This window comes from Crocodylus siamensis, chromosome 4 (genome assembly GCF_052110815.1).
Source record: "Crocodylus siamensis isolate JL-2025a chromosome 4, ASM5211081v1, whole genome shotgun sequence".
NCBI classification, from domain to species: Eukaryota; Metazoa; Chordata; order Crocodylia; family Crocodylidae; genus Crocodylus; species Crocodylus siamensis.
In genome coordinates this window covers 102,514,599-102,530,501 of record NC_143398.1, presented here as the reverse complement: position 1 = coordinate 102,530,501, position 15,903 = coordinate 102,514,599, and the positions used below count along the sequence as shown (strand labels likewise).

Here is a 15,903-nt window from a genome sequence, read left to right as displayed (position 1 = left end):
TGCTGGCCTCGCCACTCCACTCTATACTCGCCGTCATGGTGGCGTTTCACTGTCCTAGTCCGTCCCTGCCTTTCCTTCCATCCCCCTGTGCCACTACCCCATGCCGCTGCCACCTCCAAGCTGGAGAGTTTCAAGAGTTCTGCCCCCCCTCCACTCCATGTCTGACCCCATGACAGCCACCTTCCGCTCCCCTCCTTCGCATCTGGCCGTCTGTCTGTGTCGCTGTCTGTGCGGAGCACTCTGGTTGTTTCAGTAAGTATTGTGATTGACTGCCAAGGCAACCAATCATAGAGCTCCAAGAGCATTATGGCCAGATGCACAGACAAAGCTCGTGTATGTGTGTGTGTTTTGATTTGGAGGATTGAAATTGCTTTTGGATGACCCAAAAATGATGATGTTTAAATTTAACCAGTTTATACCAAGACTGGGATTTATGTTTTTCATTATTTAACTGTGTATTTATATATTATATAAACTGTGGTCTGCCATGTTGAACTGCCTCCTCTGTCAGAGAGCACAGAACTCTATTTCTGTTCATAAATTTGCATATGAAGCTTAAAATATTACTTCTGCTCAGTTGGTTATCAAGGGCTAAAATTTCAGATAGTTATAAAGCAGGCTTTAAACTGGTGTTCTACCGAAGGAACAACTACATCAAGACCTTCCTATTAAAATCTGTCCCTAGAGATTCCATTTAACTCAACGTTTTGATTAAATAAAAAAGAATCACATAGAAAAGCAAAATATTTTTTTTTTACTTTTGTTTTGCAATTCATTTAAACTGAAATATTGGCTTTTCTATAGAGAAAGGCAGCCAGATCCTCAGCTGGGGACTCTGAGGTTCCATTGGATACAGCTGGTTATGTCAATTTATATCAACTGAGAACCTTGGTCTATGATCCCTTCTGGACCTTCTTAACTCTTGAATTCCAGTCAGTGGGTTTTGTGCTGAATCTGTATTTTTATATGCAAAATTTAGCTACAGGCTATAGCATTGAATACTAGAAGTCTGCAGAAATAGCAAAATCCGTGTACCTGTGTTTGTATGTGTTGTGTTTGCAAAGTAAACAGCATAGCACAGTCTTTGTGAATGTAATATATTGGTGGCTGTTTGAATCATTTTCAAAGCACCCACGACAAAGGCTTTCCTTTTCTCTGTAATAGCATATTATAATGGTCTTCTTAGAAGTTCTCAGAACGGGAAACAAGTTCTCAGTTCATCAGAAGCCCTTTAGAGTGGATGTCTGAGTGGGAGCTGGCAAACCTGTGAATTCAAATAGGGAATTAGCATATGTAGTGTGAAGATAGAATGATACTTGTAATTTATTCTGGACATCTGAGCTGCTAAAATTGAAAATGAATAGAATTATGATTAGACATAATTTGGAGACATAATTTCAGTTAATCGTGTTTATTTGGGCAAGAAAATGGAATTGGTTCAGGAGAAATACACAAATGAAAAGATCCAGAGAGTTGTTATGATTTTTAGTGGCAGCCTTCAAGAGTTCCTATTTCGTCATCTCATCTTCTGTGCAGGCAACAAAAATCAAAGTGCAGCGGTGAAAAAAAAAATGGCTTAAAAATTGTGTGGCAGTTGTAGGTCCTGAATATATTGAAACAAATTAGAGTGAGTGACATCAGACCAGTTTTTATATATTTATAAACGAACTACAAAGAAGCAAATTGGATCCCTGCACAAAGCAATAATCTTGCATTTTTACAGGGCCAGATATTGATATCCACACTGATGTGCTGCATTTCCTGAATAGCCCCATAAGAAGTACACTATTGCACAACTTCATTAAGACTAAGAATTGAGTTGCAATTTGTTCGTTTTATAAATTAGAGCAAGATTTTGCTTTTTCTTGCTTGGCTCGAAAATATTTGCTGTGAAAAGGACCTGTAGAGATCAATAGCTCTGCTTAAAGAGTAAAGTTCAATTTAAAATGTGGACATGTTTCATAATTACTACAGAGCAATTTACCCCATTTTGTACTTTGTAGTGCAGAACATACAAGTGACAAACTCTCCCAAACTGATATACCTGGCTACTAGGTGGCAGAAGAGCCATTTTGCATTGAGCAGATACAGCAGGATAAAACTGATCACAGGAACAGACATGCAAAATATTCTATATAGTAACTTCCCTACATAGTAAAGTTTCTTTATGTTTTTCAATCCTGAGTTCAAGTGATTTTTACTACATAGTAAGATGGTGTATGGTAAATCTTTTCCTCTTTTGCTGTGAAGTAAAGCTGATAAACAGCAGTAAATGTGACATTTCTCTACACTTTTCATTTGAATTTCAGTGGCAGAACCTTCAGAAAAGCAGGGGTAGAGGTGAGGGATGTTTTTTCCCCTAGAAAGACTGTTTTGCTGTTTAAAATGTTAGTATTTAAAACTGAGGATATATGATTAAAGTTAAATTTCTTAAAGCCAGCATAGCTCAGCTGGTTCATTAATATAAGCTTTTCAGTTTCTTAATCTATAATCTTGTCTTCACTTGAATAACTAACAAGCTCTCAATCAAAAAATCATGTTTCCAGTAATTCCCAAATAGATTCCACTGGATTTGTTTTAGTCAACAAGCTGTGCAGAGACTGCACAGCAGCCAGAACTGGCTGGTGCACACAGAGATTAGGCTCAGACAAAGAAGGAAACAGATAATGTTTGTAATAAAGACATTGAACAGCACCGGTCCAAGGACCAAGCCTTGTGGGGCTCCACTGCCCACAACTTTCCAGGTTGATACCAACCCATCTACCACCACTCTCTGGGTGCAACCCCTAAGCCAATTTGTCACCCACATGACTGTGTAATCATCTACGTCACAGTCTCTCAGTTTATCTCTGAGAATATAATGAGATACCGTATTGAAGACCTTCTTAAAATCCAAGTAGATGACATCCACCTCGATTCCTGCGTCTAAGCATTTTGTGACCTGGTCATAAAAAAAACAAGGTTAGTCGGGTAGGATCTGCCTGCTATGGATCCTTGCTGGATGCCCTTTAGCTAGCACTGCTTTCCTTGCTCGTTTCCCACAACTGTGATCCTTAATAACCTTTTTTCAAAGGTTTTCCTGAGGATAGAGGTGGGACTAACTGGTCTATAGTTATCCAGATCCTTCCTTCCTTCCTCCTGTTCTTGAAAATAGGGACCACATTGGCCCTTTTCCAGTCCTCTGGGACCTGACCTAAGTGTCAAGAGTGCTCAAACAGCCATGCCAGTGGCTATGCTATGACTATGCTACGATGGTCTGCTTATAAAAGAGGAAGATGTGTATTATTCATTGATGCTTTTCTCCAAAGAGATGTTAGGAATGTGTACAAAAAGTTTTCTATTCACCAAACTTCAGGGTTTTTAGATCCCTGTTAACTGCAGACAACTGGGGCACATCCCCAGGTGCAGGTGTGTGTGCTTGCTACGGCAAAAGTAGTAGTGGCATAAAATTGCTGCAGTATACACCTCTATATGTGTGGCCTGGTGTGAGGCAAATCGCCTTGCTTCGGGGAAACTACCGTTTCCTACTCCTCCCAACTCCTGCCATGCTGGAGCCACCTGGAGGACAACTAAAGCAGAGATGCTCTGGCCAGCAGTTGTTTTTTGCTATTGGGATCTCCCAATAGCAATTTTTGCCCCAGTGCTGCAAATTTGCAGTGTAGGGTGTGTTTTAGCATGCCAGGCATGCAATTTTTGGCACCTCAGAGAGGTTTGCAGCACCAGAAACTGCACGTGCCTGCACATCTGAGTATGTCCTTGGGTTTCGTTTGCATGGCTGAAATAGCCAGATAGTCTAATCTTGGTTTATTATCCTTAGAGATAACTTTGATGGTGGCTAATTACTGTAGCTGCGAACCATGTTTATTTTTATACAATTTTGGAACTGTTTTGATTTTCTGTAATCCTTCCTATATTAGACATATGCAAAATAATGCTACCTGCTGTATAGTAAATGTCACATATTAACTCAGGTAATTTGCTGGATTTTATATAGTTTCTTTTTCTTCTGAAATTGCAATTTTTTTAATTTTATAAAAATATCTTTAGTATTTTTATTTTTATGGTTGTCATAAAATAATAAAAAAAAGTTATATCTACAAAGAATTTCATAGGGTGTTATCTGGAGAAAACAAAGTGCATCGTAGTATTAAGGCAGCTTGTATATAAGAAAACTATACTGAAAGAGTTGTACTCAGGCATTTTTAATTTTATTCTGGTAATGTATGAGCTCTTTCAATCAAAATTATGGTTACAAAGGTTACAAACAGCCTACTTCTAAAATGTGAGGGGCAACCTCACTCTGATTGAAAGCCCACTGAAGTCTGTCCCTTCATTTTTATAATGCTAGTGTTTATGGGGCCTACTGTGCTGAACACTGGTAAAAATGGGTGGTAAGCAATTGTAAGCTCTTTGGAGAAACTAGCCAGAATGTCTAGAGATGAGAGAAGAGATGCACAGAAGCAAGTGATTGGACTCCGAGGTACAGAAAGGTTAATAATTTTCCTGAGGTTATATAGGAAGGCTAAGATAGAGGGGAATAAAAAATACTTTCTGGAGTTCCAGTCCAGTGACCTCTAGCCACAAGCCCATTCTATGACTTCCCTAAGCAAGTTTCTAGGGAAAAAAATCATAAGTTCACTGGGTTGAGGCACAGTAAGTAGCTCCACATGGACTATTTTCCCACCAGATCCTTGTCCCATTGACATGAGGCTTCAACTTCTGAAGCCTGTCCAGCTTGCCCCAGATTCCCTAAGTATCCCAAGTAGGTTGTCATACCGTTAAGTGGGCTCCAAGGCTGTTTGGAGTTATGCCAGGGATAGTGTTAGCACTTGGAGCAGCCCAGAATTGCATGGATGCCTGGGTAGTTTGAAGCCAATCCTGTCCCTCCTTGCAGAATATTGCAGGTGCAACACAGCATCTTAGCTCACGTGTTGGAATCGAGGCTTCCTTTTCCTAAGCAAGGCTCCCAACCTTTGGATTCATGTCAGTGCAAGCGTAGTCAGTCTTCTTGCAGTTGTCAAACATCTGGTTGCCATATTAGTCTTTACTGCCCCACAACCAGCAGCACTGTTGACAGCCTAAAATAACATGGAGGGCTTTGTGCAGTTCCTTTCTTACTGGGGTGAATTTCAGCCTATAAAAATTCCTGTTTTGGTGACATATATTGTGATGTGAGAAGGGTTTATGGCAATGATTTATGTTCTGTTTAGGAACCTGCTGTCTTGTGTTGATTTCAGTTTCCTAGCAAACTGAAATCGACATACTCAGTAATTGTATAGACTGGAGTGTATTATTATTGAGAATGAATTTACTGAATTAAGATGATAGAAAGACGCACAACATTTCCTTATTAATTTATCCTTTCCCCCAGAAAAGTCCTAGGAAGAATTGTGAAGACAGTGGTATATATGGGTTCTGCATGTACTTTGATTTAGAAAAGAAATGGATTTAGCCTGCTTTATTCATGTCTGAGTTCTACCCCCTCTGATATTCATTTACATATACTCAAAGTATTCCTGTTTCCTTCGTTTTAGATATTCACCACCCTATCAGTGACAAAGCGTTCTGGTGGAAATATCATTCAATCTGGATGCTGAGGTTAAACACCCCCACTGTTGTTGCTGTTGCCGGAGACTAACTTTCATCACTGTGGCTGGCTTGTGCAGAAGAAACCACCTCAAGATAAACTGTCATCAATGCTCGGTAGCAATGTGCATGTCTTCACCAAAGCACTACCTTAACTGGATGAGACAAGCATGTTGAGGTTTGTTAGTCGCTTGATGATTGGATGGCAATTGGCAAAACATGGGAATAATTAATGTCAAGCTGCTGCATGGCATGGCATTTACAGGATGCTTCCATGAAGTCACAGCCTAAAGCCAGCATTTCTGGTAGGCAGTGATGGAAGAATTGCTAGCACAGTTTGAGAATAACCTCCTTCTCCTAAATGAAGAGCTTCCTAATTCAAATGCATCACCACAAGTCCTGAAATTCTCTGGTATCTTATGGCTCAGTATAAAACTGTCATTATGACAACTCCTTGTTAAGCATACATACCATTTGAGGACAGTAATGTAGTTAAGTCATGTATGTAGAGAGAGAACTTATCTTACATTTAATTCAGACAAGGAAAATGTCCTTGCAGAAAGAGTCAGCACTTTTCAGAATAGCAAATCTAGTTTGGCTTCCAAAAATCCTAAAACCCAGTTGTTAAATCCTCTTCTTTTTGTTTTGTTTTATTTTACAGCCACCTACTTGTGGCTATGGTTGCAACTTGTTCTAGCCATTGAAAAAGGAAAATATTTTGCAAGGCCTTGCTACATGGGCAAACTTTTTGCCAGAATACCTTTTAGGGTATTCTTTAATATATAAACTCATTAGGCATGCACACAGAAATTATGATTTTCTTTAAAAAACAAAAATTCCAAAAAAGACCTGTCTCTTATCTCACTATAATTAATCCACTTTGGAAGTGAAATAATTCTGTTTTGGAATGAGCATACCACTATAAAGTGTATGTACAGGTGTCCAATTTCAAATTAACTGCACTACTTCAGATAGTCCTCTCATTGTTATCCCCTGCTGCATTGCTTCCTATCTGAATACTCTGCACTGCTTTGGGGTCATATGGCATTTATACCCATACCTTAGTCTGCTCCCATGCACCAGAAATCCAGCACGTCCGAGGAGATTTGATTAATAGAATCTGCGTATATTTGTATAAATGATGATATGTGCATCAGCACGCAGAAAATGGCAGTCGTGCGCTTTTGAATTAAAACACCTTTGATGTATTTTAGTTCAAAAGCGCACTGCTGCCATTTTCTCAGCACTGACACGGATTTTGTTGTTTATACAAATGCATGGGCTGCAAGTGCCAGGTGCTGCGGTGCATGCATGTGTAAAAATGCCCATATTGTCCAACTAGATAATGGAATACTGTGAAAGAAATTATTGGTATTTGGCCCCAAATACCAGTATGTTCCACTAGATATCTCACAATTGAACATGATGCCCCATAATGTATTGATCCTAGTGTTGGAACATTGTACCTTGAACCTGCTCAAAAAAGCTCTCCACTTATTTCTCTAACTGACAGATGAAATCACTTAAGCCAGTTTGAACAAAACAGTATGGTTGCACTCTTTGGGCATCTATACACATGCTCTGGGGTGGGAGCACTTTAACTCTGAGAGCTTTAGTTCAACAAGCTTTAGTTAAGTGCCCCATTGCCATTTTGAAACACAAGGATGCTGAATACATGTGATGTGGAAGCTAATGCAGCGCGCTTATTAGCACGCTCTGGCAGACTGACAGCAGACTCAATTAATTGAGTTTGCTCCGATGTGTGCTAAGTAGCACACGTTGGAGCACACATCTGTCATGCATATGGGTGCCCTTTCAGTTTAGTTACATCTGCATAACAAAATGATCTCTCAAAAAACCCTGTGTTGAAACAGATCTTTTCTGGGGGTAAAGGCATCTTAATTTTCTTGTATGCACTGTCATTTTATTTAACGGATATAAACAAGTTTAAAACAGTATTTACTTCTAAAACTCATTTCCCTCCATATTTCTCTTGTGCCTGTTAAAGTCTATGCATTTATCAGAACAGAAACAAACCATCTCTTTGTAATGGAAATGAATATGCTTTTTAATCTGGTTCACAACAGCTCTCTGATTTAACAGGCATCTTCAGAATTTTTAATGGTTTTCCAGAGTTTATTATTATAGGGTGAACCCTGGGAGAGTCACCCTAAGGCAAAAGCCTTGCTCTGGGTCTTTGGCCAGGAGTGAATTTCACCTTTTCTCTACTGACAATCTTCTACCAGGGTACATCTAAACCAGATGCTACTACACAGTGGTCACTGAGCATTTATGTAGTACTTGTATAAGCAAGTACTAAATAAATGTGCAGTAACCAGAGTTGCTGCACGATAGCACTGGCAAACATCTTTTAAATGATGGTACTGCACAGTATCTTAATACTAATGCACAGTAGTATCTCAACATGGCTTTTGTCACATGACGCTATTCCACAGTAGCGTCAGGCTACTGCGCAGTCAGCGTCTTATGTAGATGTGCCCACGGAGTTGTAAATTATTTTTACAAGTTCCAGCTTAACTGAAGGGTTTTTAAAAAATGTTTGATACCATTCAAAAACAGTTTGTTTATTTCTGGGCCAGTTTACAGAACAAATAGAATAAAATAGACCAGTTTATAGAACAAATAGAGCATTTGCACATTTGCCACACTTTTTGATCACCCTCCAAGTGAAGAATGAAATCAAGTGAAGGAAGAAAGATGCCATTTTTAACGGCAGAGAAAGCCAGTATAAAATTATTAACTCCTGGGTCATTTATTTTAATTGTTTGATTTTGAATACTGTGTTGGATAGTTTCATAAGATGTAGGGAGTTGGCATCTTTTGGTATGTTAAAGATACAAAGAGGGCATAGCTTTAAGACAAAAGAACCCGTTTTCCCTAAAATTATCAGCCTCTTGTGTCCTGAATGCCCCAGATGCCACATGTATGGCTTTTGAAAACCCAGACAGTACAGTTTCTTCGAACCTGAGTGAATAACCTTCTACATATGAGAAATCATTAAAGCCAGGTAGTTAAACATATAGATAAAGGTTGTGTGCGTGTGTATGTGTGCATGTTTGCAGGACTGGGGCCATAGGTTTGTAAAGCTTCCTTCAACTGATTAATAATTTTGGTGTACATATTCTAAACTATTTTTATATATATTTAAATAAAAGAAGTGAAGTGTAAGCACTTTAGTACATTTTTCCTCATTAAATTTTATATTGTGTTTCTATTCATGGTGATAGAGGCATATAATTCATGAAGATAAGATATAAGGCTCTGTTGAATGCCAAAGCAAAGTACTTGGAATTTATATCAAATCACACATTTTATGATGACTGTTTTGAAAATTATATATACTAGAAAATGTAATAAATTAAACAATATTTATATTCAGCTCATGTCCTTCTTTTTACTGTATTAGTTATTAACATTTTTGGAACTCTTGCATGAATACAAGCCAAATGTCTCTTAAGGTATTTCACTGAAATATGTGGAGAATCAGCAATTTTTGAAAGTTTCAATGGTTAATTAACAGGCTGGTTTTTTGCTGTCTGCTGAGATTCACTTTTTAAAGTTTAGTTTTCTCCCACTCATCATTACATACCCTGGTGTGATCTGTTAGGACAACCCTAACTTGTATCCTAACTTCAAAGAGATCTGCTGATGGCACTGCATCTGTCTCCCTCCCTCCCTCCCTCCCTCCACTTTTCAGATCAAATGCACCTCTTTTGTAATTATAGTGGAGAGGACTTATACTTAAGGTTGAGAACCTCTTGCCTTAAAATAATCAGCTCTTCTAAATGTTCTAATATCCATGGGCTTACTCGAATTGCTCTGAAACTTGGTATGCTCCATGGGAGCGGTAGGGTAGGGTTACTGTTGCAAATATGGTATAATACCAGCAATGATTCAGCCTCCACCTCTTCTGTGTGTGTGTAGGGGAGGGGGAGGAATTGGGGGCCAGCTTGTCTTATAGTTGGCATATTCAACCCACTTTTTAAAACAGACCTGGGGATCAATCTGCAGCTCTGATAGGATCATTGTTGCAATTGTTTGACATTTACCCAGCTAGTGCATGGCACGCTTACTCTCCTTTTAGAGAAGCAAAATTTTTAGAGGAGAGTTGGGCTTTTTTAAGAGGTGTGAAACTACTGCGTGCTCACCAAACAGATGACGTACTTTTGTGTGAACAGGATAGCTGAAAGAATCATAGAGTCATAGAAGTAGGGTGGGAAGGGACCTTGTAGATCTTCAAGTCCAACCCCCCTGCCTGGGTGGGAGAAAAAAACTGGGCTCAAATGAGTCCAGCCAGGTAGGCATCAAGCCTCTTCTTAAAGACCCCCAGGGTAGGAGCCAGCACCACTTCCCTTGGAAGTTGGTTCCAGCTCCTAGCCGCCCCAACTGTGAAGTAGTTCTTGCAGATGTCTAATCTAAACCTACTCTCCAATAATTTGTGTCCATTGTTCCTTGTCATACCAGGGGTGCTAGGGGAAACAGTGTCTCCCCCAAACCCTTCTGGTCCCCCCTAGTGAGTTTATAGATGGTCACCAGGTCCCCCCTCAGCCCTCTCTTGTGAAGGCTGAACAGGTTTAGGTCCCGCAGTCTTTCAATGTAGGGTCTGCCCTGTTGTCCCCAGATCGTGCGGGTGGCCCTCATCTGGACCCTCTCAGTGTTGTCCACATCCCTCCTGAAATGGGGCGCACAGAACTGGATGCAGTACTCCAGCTGTGGCCTGACCAGCGTCGCGTAGAGGGGGAGGATCACCTCCCTGGCTCTACCTGAGATGCACCTGTGGATGCACGACAAGGTCCGGTTAGCCCTGCCAACTGTGACCTCACATTGTCGGCCCATGTTCATCTTGGAGTCAATAACGACTCCAAGATCCCTTTCTGCCTCCGTGCTCTCAAGAAGGGAGTTTCCCATTCTATAAGTGTGCTGCTGGTTTCTGCTGCCTAAGTGCAGCACCCTGCACTTGTCAGTATTGAAACGCATCCTGTTTATGTCAGCCCACTCCTGTAACTTATCCAGGTCTTGTTGCAGTCTTTCCCTCCCTACTAGCGTGCTCACCTCACCCCAAATTTTGGTATCATCAGCAAATTTAAACAGGTTGCATTTCACCCCGTCGTCCAAATCGCCGATGAAGAAATTGAACAGCACAGGCCCAAGTACCGAGCCCTGGGGGACTCCACTGCCCACTTCCCCCCAGGTTGACTATGACCCGTCCATCTGACTGTGTAGGCATCAGTGCCACAGTCGTCTAGGAGTGCAGTGAAAGGCTTTCTAGCCTGCCAGTTTTCATATAAGCTGGGGGGTGGGCCTTGAGGCTATGCAGTAGCTGTTGAATCTGACCTATGCCCAGCTAGTGTCCATTTGAATTTCTCTCTTGGAATAAATCTTGCAGGGAAGGAAAGAAAGTTATCTGGCCATAAGCTACTTCTGTCAAAGGTGTTTGGGAGTTTTTTAAATTATTTTGCATGCAGCAAGGAATTCAGGAGGTGCTCAAACCAGTTTAATTAAAAAACAAACAAACCTGGGCATGCAAATATGTGCAAGGACAAATGGGGGATTAAGGGGTGAAGAGGGTAGAGGAGAGATGAGGAGGATAAATAAGAATGGGGATACGGGAATGGAGAGAGGCTGGAAGTAGGAGGCATAGCATAGGAGCTGGTAATATTATGTAGAGTGTGGCAGGACCAGTGGGTGGGATTATGGAAGGAGGGCAAAGGGGCTGAGCAGTTCAGGTTAGGAGGAGTGAGTGGAATGAAGGCCTGGGACATGCAGAAGGATGGGAGAATAGTGTTAGGATGTCCCTGCCAGCTCCCCATTCTCCTTTACACACCCAACTGCTGGCATCTCTGGGGCCCCTGCCCACCTAGGGGTTATAAGCCTTCCTCCCTGTTCTGCCATAAGAGGAGGCAGGCTTTTGGGAACCCTGCTGCCGGTGGGGGTGTTGACCCCTCCTTCCTCCCCCAGGTGAGCTTGGATCTGGGAGTGGAGTTTCATCCTTCTAAAGTGATGTGCATGACTCTTCTTGTCACTGTGCGAATCGGGTGACCTTGAAGGGGGAATGCAAATGGAAATGTCTGAAAGAACAAGGAGCAATGGTCTCAAGTTGCAGCAAGGGAAGTTTAGGTTAGATATTAGAACATCTAATTAGAAACGTTTAGGTTAGATATTAGAAAATCTCTCTCACTAGGAAGGTAGTAAAGCCCTGGAACAGGTTATTCAGAGAGGTTGTGGAATCTCCATCCACGGGCGTTTTTAAGATCTGGCTACACAAGCCTGGTTGGGATGAGATGGTTGGGGAAAGTCCTGTTTTGACCAGGGAGTTGGGACTAGATGACCTCCTAAAATCCCTTCCAACCCTCTTTTTCTATGATTCTATGAAAGCCAGAAAATACAGAATGAAGGTACATGCTGTCCCTTGTACTGGCCAGAGGGAGGTAGGGAAAAGGGATCACTTGAAGACAAGCTGATTAGGTCAGCTGGTACATGGCCTGGGAGCCCTAGATGAAGCAGAGCAGGGGAGCCCAGCCAAATGAGGGATGTTATGGGGGTGAGGGGTCTGGTTTGGCACACAGCTTGGGCAACCTAAGGGAGGAAATAGCCAGCCTTCTAGTAAGATGCTGCCTATGATATACACAAGCTGCAGCAGAGGGCACCAGACAGCAAGAAGCACCTTTTGTACAAATATCAGCTAGGGGCTGGTCTGTGCTGAGGGAGCTTGAGGTGGTAGTGCTTAGCTAGGCAGGAGCCCAGCAGATGCTAGCAGTCACAGGAGTGAGGAGAACGTGGAGCTGACTGGTGCTTTCAAAACTATTTTGACCCCTGCCCCACCCCTACCTCCTCCATCTTATATGCTAAAAACTCAATCTGCCATTAAGGGTCCTCTGGGGTCATCCCCACTACTAACTCCCAAGCATGTTGGAGACTGAGGGCTCAATAGCCGGTGCTGGGGAAGACCCCAGAGCAGCCTTGCTGGTGACCTTATAGGTTGCAGCATGCCTGTGGGAGCAGGGCATGCTGGGACACTGGTGCCATTGTGATGACAAGCCCTAAATACCCTTAATGGAATGGGGAAGGGGAGGGTGAGATGGAAGTGGTGATTTGGGTTTCTGGGTGTCACCAACCACTCGGGCTTCACATAGTTGCGCTGGAGCTTCCTGCGAAGGGTTTCAGCATTCTGGCATTTTTATCACAGTTGGATGCTGTTGTCTTTTCCCACATATCCAGCACTGTTTCATTTTCTGATGACTTGCAACCCTGGCACTAGAAGAGCTTCCACATACATAAAGGTAAAAGGATTCTAAAATGCAACTGATGTGGTGTCTTTCTATGAAGTAGGCTGGGTTAGACTGGAGGGTAGGTGTGGGCAGCTCCTATTCAGTACAGTTCAAAGGCAGAAGGAGAATGTGTGTTATGGGTGTATTGGGGCCTTGCTCTAGGGCAGTAGAATTAAGGCTATGCATACTTCTAGGTCTCAGAAATTAGAGTCTGAAAAAAAAACACCTCACTTCCTGGCTTTCAGAAGTATAAGTTTTGCTAAACTTGACATTGTGGAAGGCTAGAAGACTGACAGTACACAGAGGACATTTAGTATTGAAACTCAAGGTTGTCCTAGTAAAGCTCTGTTGTGAGCTGCCTTATGATTCTGCTTAACTGCCCTGTGCAGGCAAAGTGTCAGGAGGAATAGGGAGCAGCTGCTGCAAGTTTATTGCTTGCTCATCCAGATAGGTGAATGGATGTAATGAGGTGTGAGGAGAGCCACACACCAGCTAGCACAGCTTTGCTGGTGAAGATGAGCAAGGTAAGGCCAAGCCTTGCCAGGTGTGAGCCTGATGGGTCTGACTTTCACAAGGAATAACCAAGGATTACATTACCAAGCAAGTGTACAGCCTGGTAGTAAACTGCTGTGATAGATATATACACCACCAGAGGGTGCCAGATAGTAAGGAGCACCTTTCTACTCAGTGAGCACATTTACATGTGTGCTTTACTGCAGTTGACTAATTAGCTCAGCAGTAAAGTGTTGGTCTACACATGCACCCCTATTAGGGTGCAGTAAACTAATCAACTTTGCTGTAGGATAATACTGCCCAACACTATCCTATAGCAAAGTAGTTACCTGTGCTCAAATGCACATGTAGACTGACTGGGGCTGGATGGGGCATAAGGGTGCTACAGTGCGGGGCTGTCTCCCGGATAGCCCTGCACTGTAGCACCCTCATGCCCCAGCCAGCCCCTCTGCCACCACCCAGAGACTAGGACACCCTGGCTTGAACTGCTGTGCTCCCAGGTGCACGTGAAGACCCTATGCCTAGGAGCAGCGGAGTCTGGCATGAACTGCACCGAAGTTAATTCAGGCACATGAGTATAACATGTAGATGTGCCCACTAAGTCCTTACGTGTGCTGCCCTTACTCAGGACTCCAGTGCATCAGTTTGAAAATTGCTAGCTGCTATCATCTCAGATGACAGGACACCTCTTTCATCTAAATTAAAAAGGGCAATGCCTCAAAATATAGCAACCTATTCAGTCAGGATCTGGTCCAGCACCCCTGCTGACTTCAACAGTAGTTGAACTGGGTCCAGAAAGGGTCACTAACACCACTGGATTAAAAATGGGACAGGCTACAAGACTAGTGTTTATTTCATATTTTATCAGTATTAGATTTTTTTTTCCCTTTAAAGCAGGTCTTACAGTTAAACGCCGTGTAAAGCCAGCTATACCCACTGCTTGAATTAGAGAGGAAACTCTAGGGAACCTTCTTCCCAAAAAGGTTTGCTTGTTCCTTTTAGCATCTATGTAACTAAAGCATTTGTTGGACAGTATCCCCCCTGCTGAGAACTGACTACATCATGCATTGTGACATGAGAAAAATGATGAAGTGTGTTTGGTTTTAGATAATCTGGACTCATCATCATGCTGCAGGATTTTTATTCCATTTTGTTGTGCAGCCATGACGTTTATGACAGCACTTTGTGAATTGTAGGGGAGGTGGCCTCTAGGCCTTTCCAGGTAGATTTTCCCCTTAGTCCAGCTTGAGGTCTATAGGTCATTCTAAGAATTAAAAACACCCGAAACTTCACACACGTGCACCACCGCCAACATAAGGGAGAGGGGCTAGTTAATGCTTTACTGCTTTTTGGTGGGGGTTTATCATCGTGCTCACCACCAGCATAATTAAGGATCATGTATCTGGATGAGACTGGGGTATTATGGCAGGGTTGTGTGAGGAGCCCAAGGTCAAAGCAGCAGAAAGCACTGAAGGTCAGGGCTGAGGTGACAGGGACAGCCATGTGTGGGGAACTTACACAACCCTTGCTTGTACTTTTCTTGGCTTTGGCCAACACCATATGTCCTTTGCTTTTATGGCTGCTAAAAATAAGCCCCAAATTAATAACTCGTTCAAATAATGTTTAGAATCAAACCGGTAAAATGTACACTGGTCACTCTGACACCTTTTGCAGAAATGGCCACTTGTCGAATGTTTAGCACTTTAACCAGATTCCGCTAGGCACTGGTCTTGCTTTTGTCAGCCGAAGACAGATCATAACATTGACAAAATGCTTTGGTAAATGACCCGTCTGCTGTAATTTAAGACGCTATTTCAGAAGAAAGCTAACACTCACGATTCAGACTTTAAAGCATCCAGTGTATCAATACTTAACCTCACTCTGACTTTTTGAGAGCTTTCATAGGTGGATGCCTTAAAATTTGGCCCTTAATTGAATATTCATGTGCTGCTGTCATCAAGCTCCAAGGTTCCTACCTCTGGCCTGGTCGTCCTAGCTCCCAAATAGCCTTCAGCTGTAGCCTAACCAAAAAACTCAGCCTAGAGCAGCTCCCATGGGAGCTTGTGCTTGCTCAGCAGTTTTGAAGATCAGCTGGGGCGTGTGTAAATGAAACGGGGGCCCCAAATTGAAGTGGTGGGTTTTAAAAAATACTGCTTCAATTTAGGGTTGATTAAACCCCTGTGTCATGCACACACCCCACTGACTTACCTGCCTATCTGACAGGGAGGGGAAGGTCAAGCTGCTAGTGAGTAGAGTGGTCCCTGGGCTGCAGGAGGGAGATGGTGTTTCCCTCCCTCCCTTTGCTCTATGGTTGTAGAGGCAGCAAACTATAAAACTCCTTGAAGAAGTTTTATTTTGCTGTACCCCAAGTCACCTAAGGCTCTCCAAGTCATTTAAGGTGCATTATGCTGCCAAATTTGCTACAGCAGTTCGAATTAATGTGCGATACGCCACCAAGGCGTGCAAACACTGACACTATTAAAGCGATGCAGAAGCATTTAGCCCACTTCTAAGT

The 15,903-nt window shown here is 42.4% G+C and overlaps 1 protein-coding gene across 1 annotated transcript in view; it reads left to right on the top strand.

Annotated features, from left to right (window-relative positions):
• TXNRD1 (thioredoxin reductase 1) overlaps window positions 1–8,985 on the top strand; it is a 60,023-nt gene extending 51,038 nt beyond the window's left edge. Inside the window, exon 17 of the mRNA XM_090043188.1 lies at window positions 5,535–8,985. Coding sequence (XP_089899314.1) covers window positions 5,535–5,603 — 69 coding nt within the window. The 3' untranslated portion in view covers window positions 5,604–8,985. The remainder of the gene's footprint in view (window positions 1–5,534) is intronic.
• The last annotated feature ends 6,918 nt before the right edge of the window (window positions 8,986–15,903 follow it).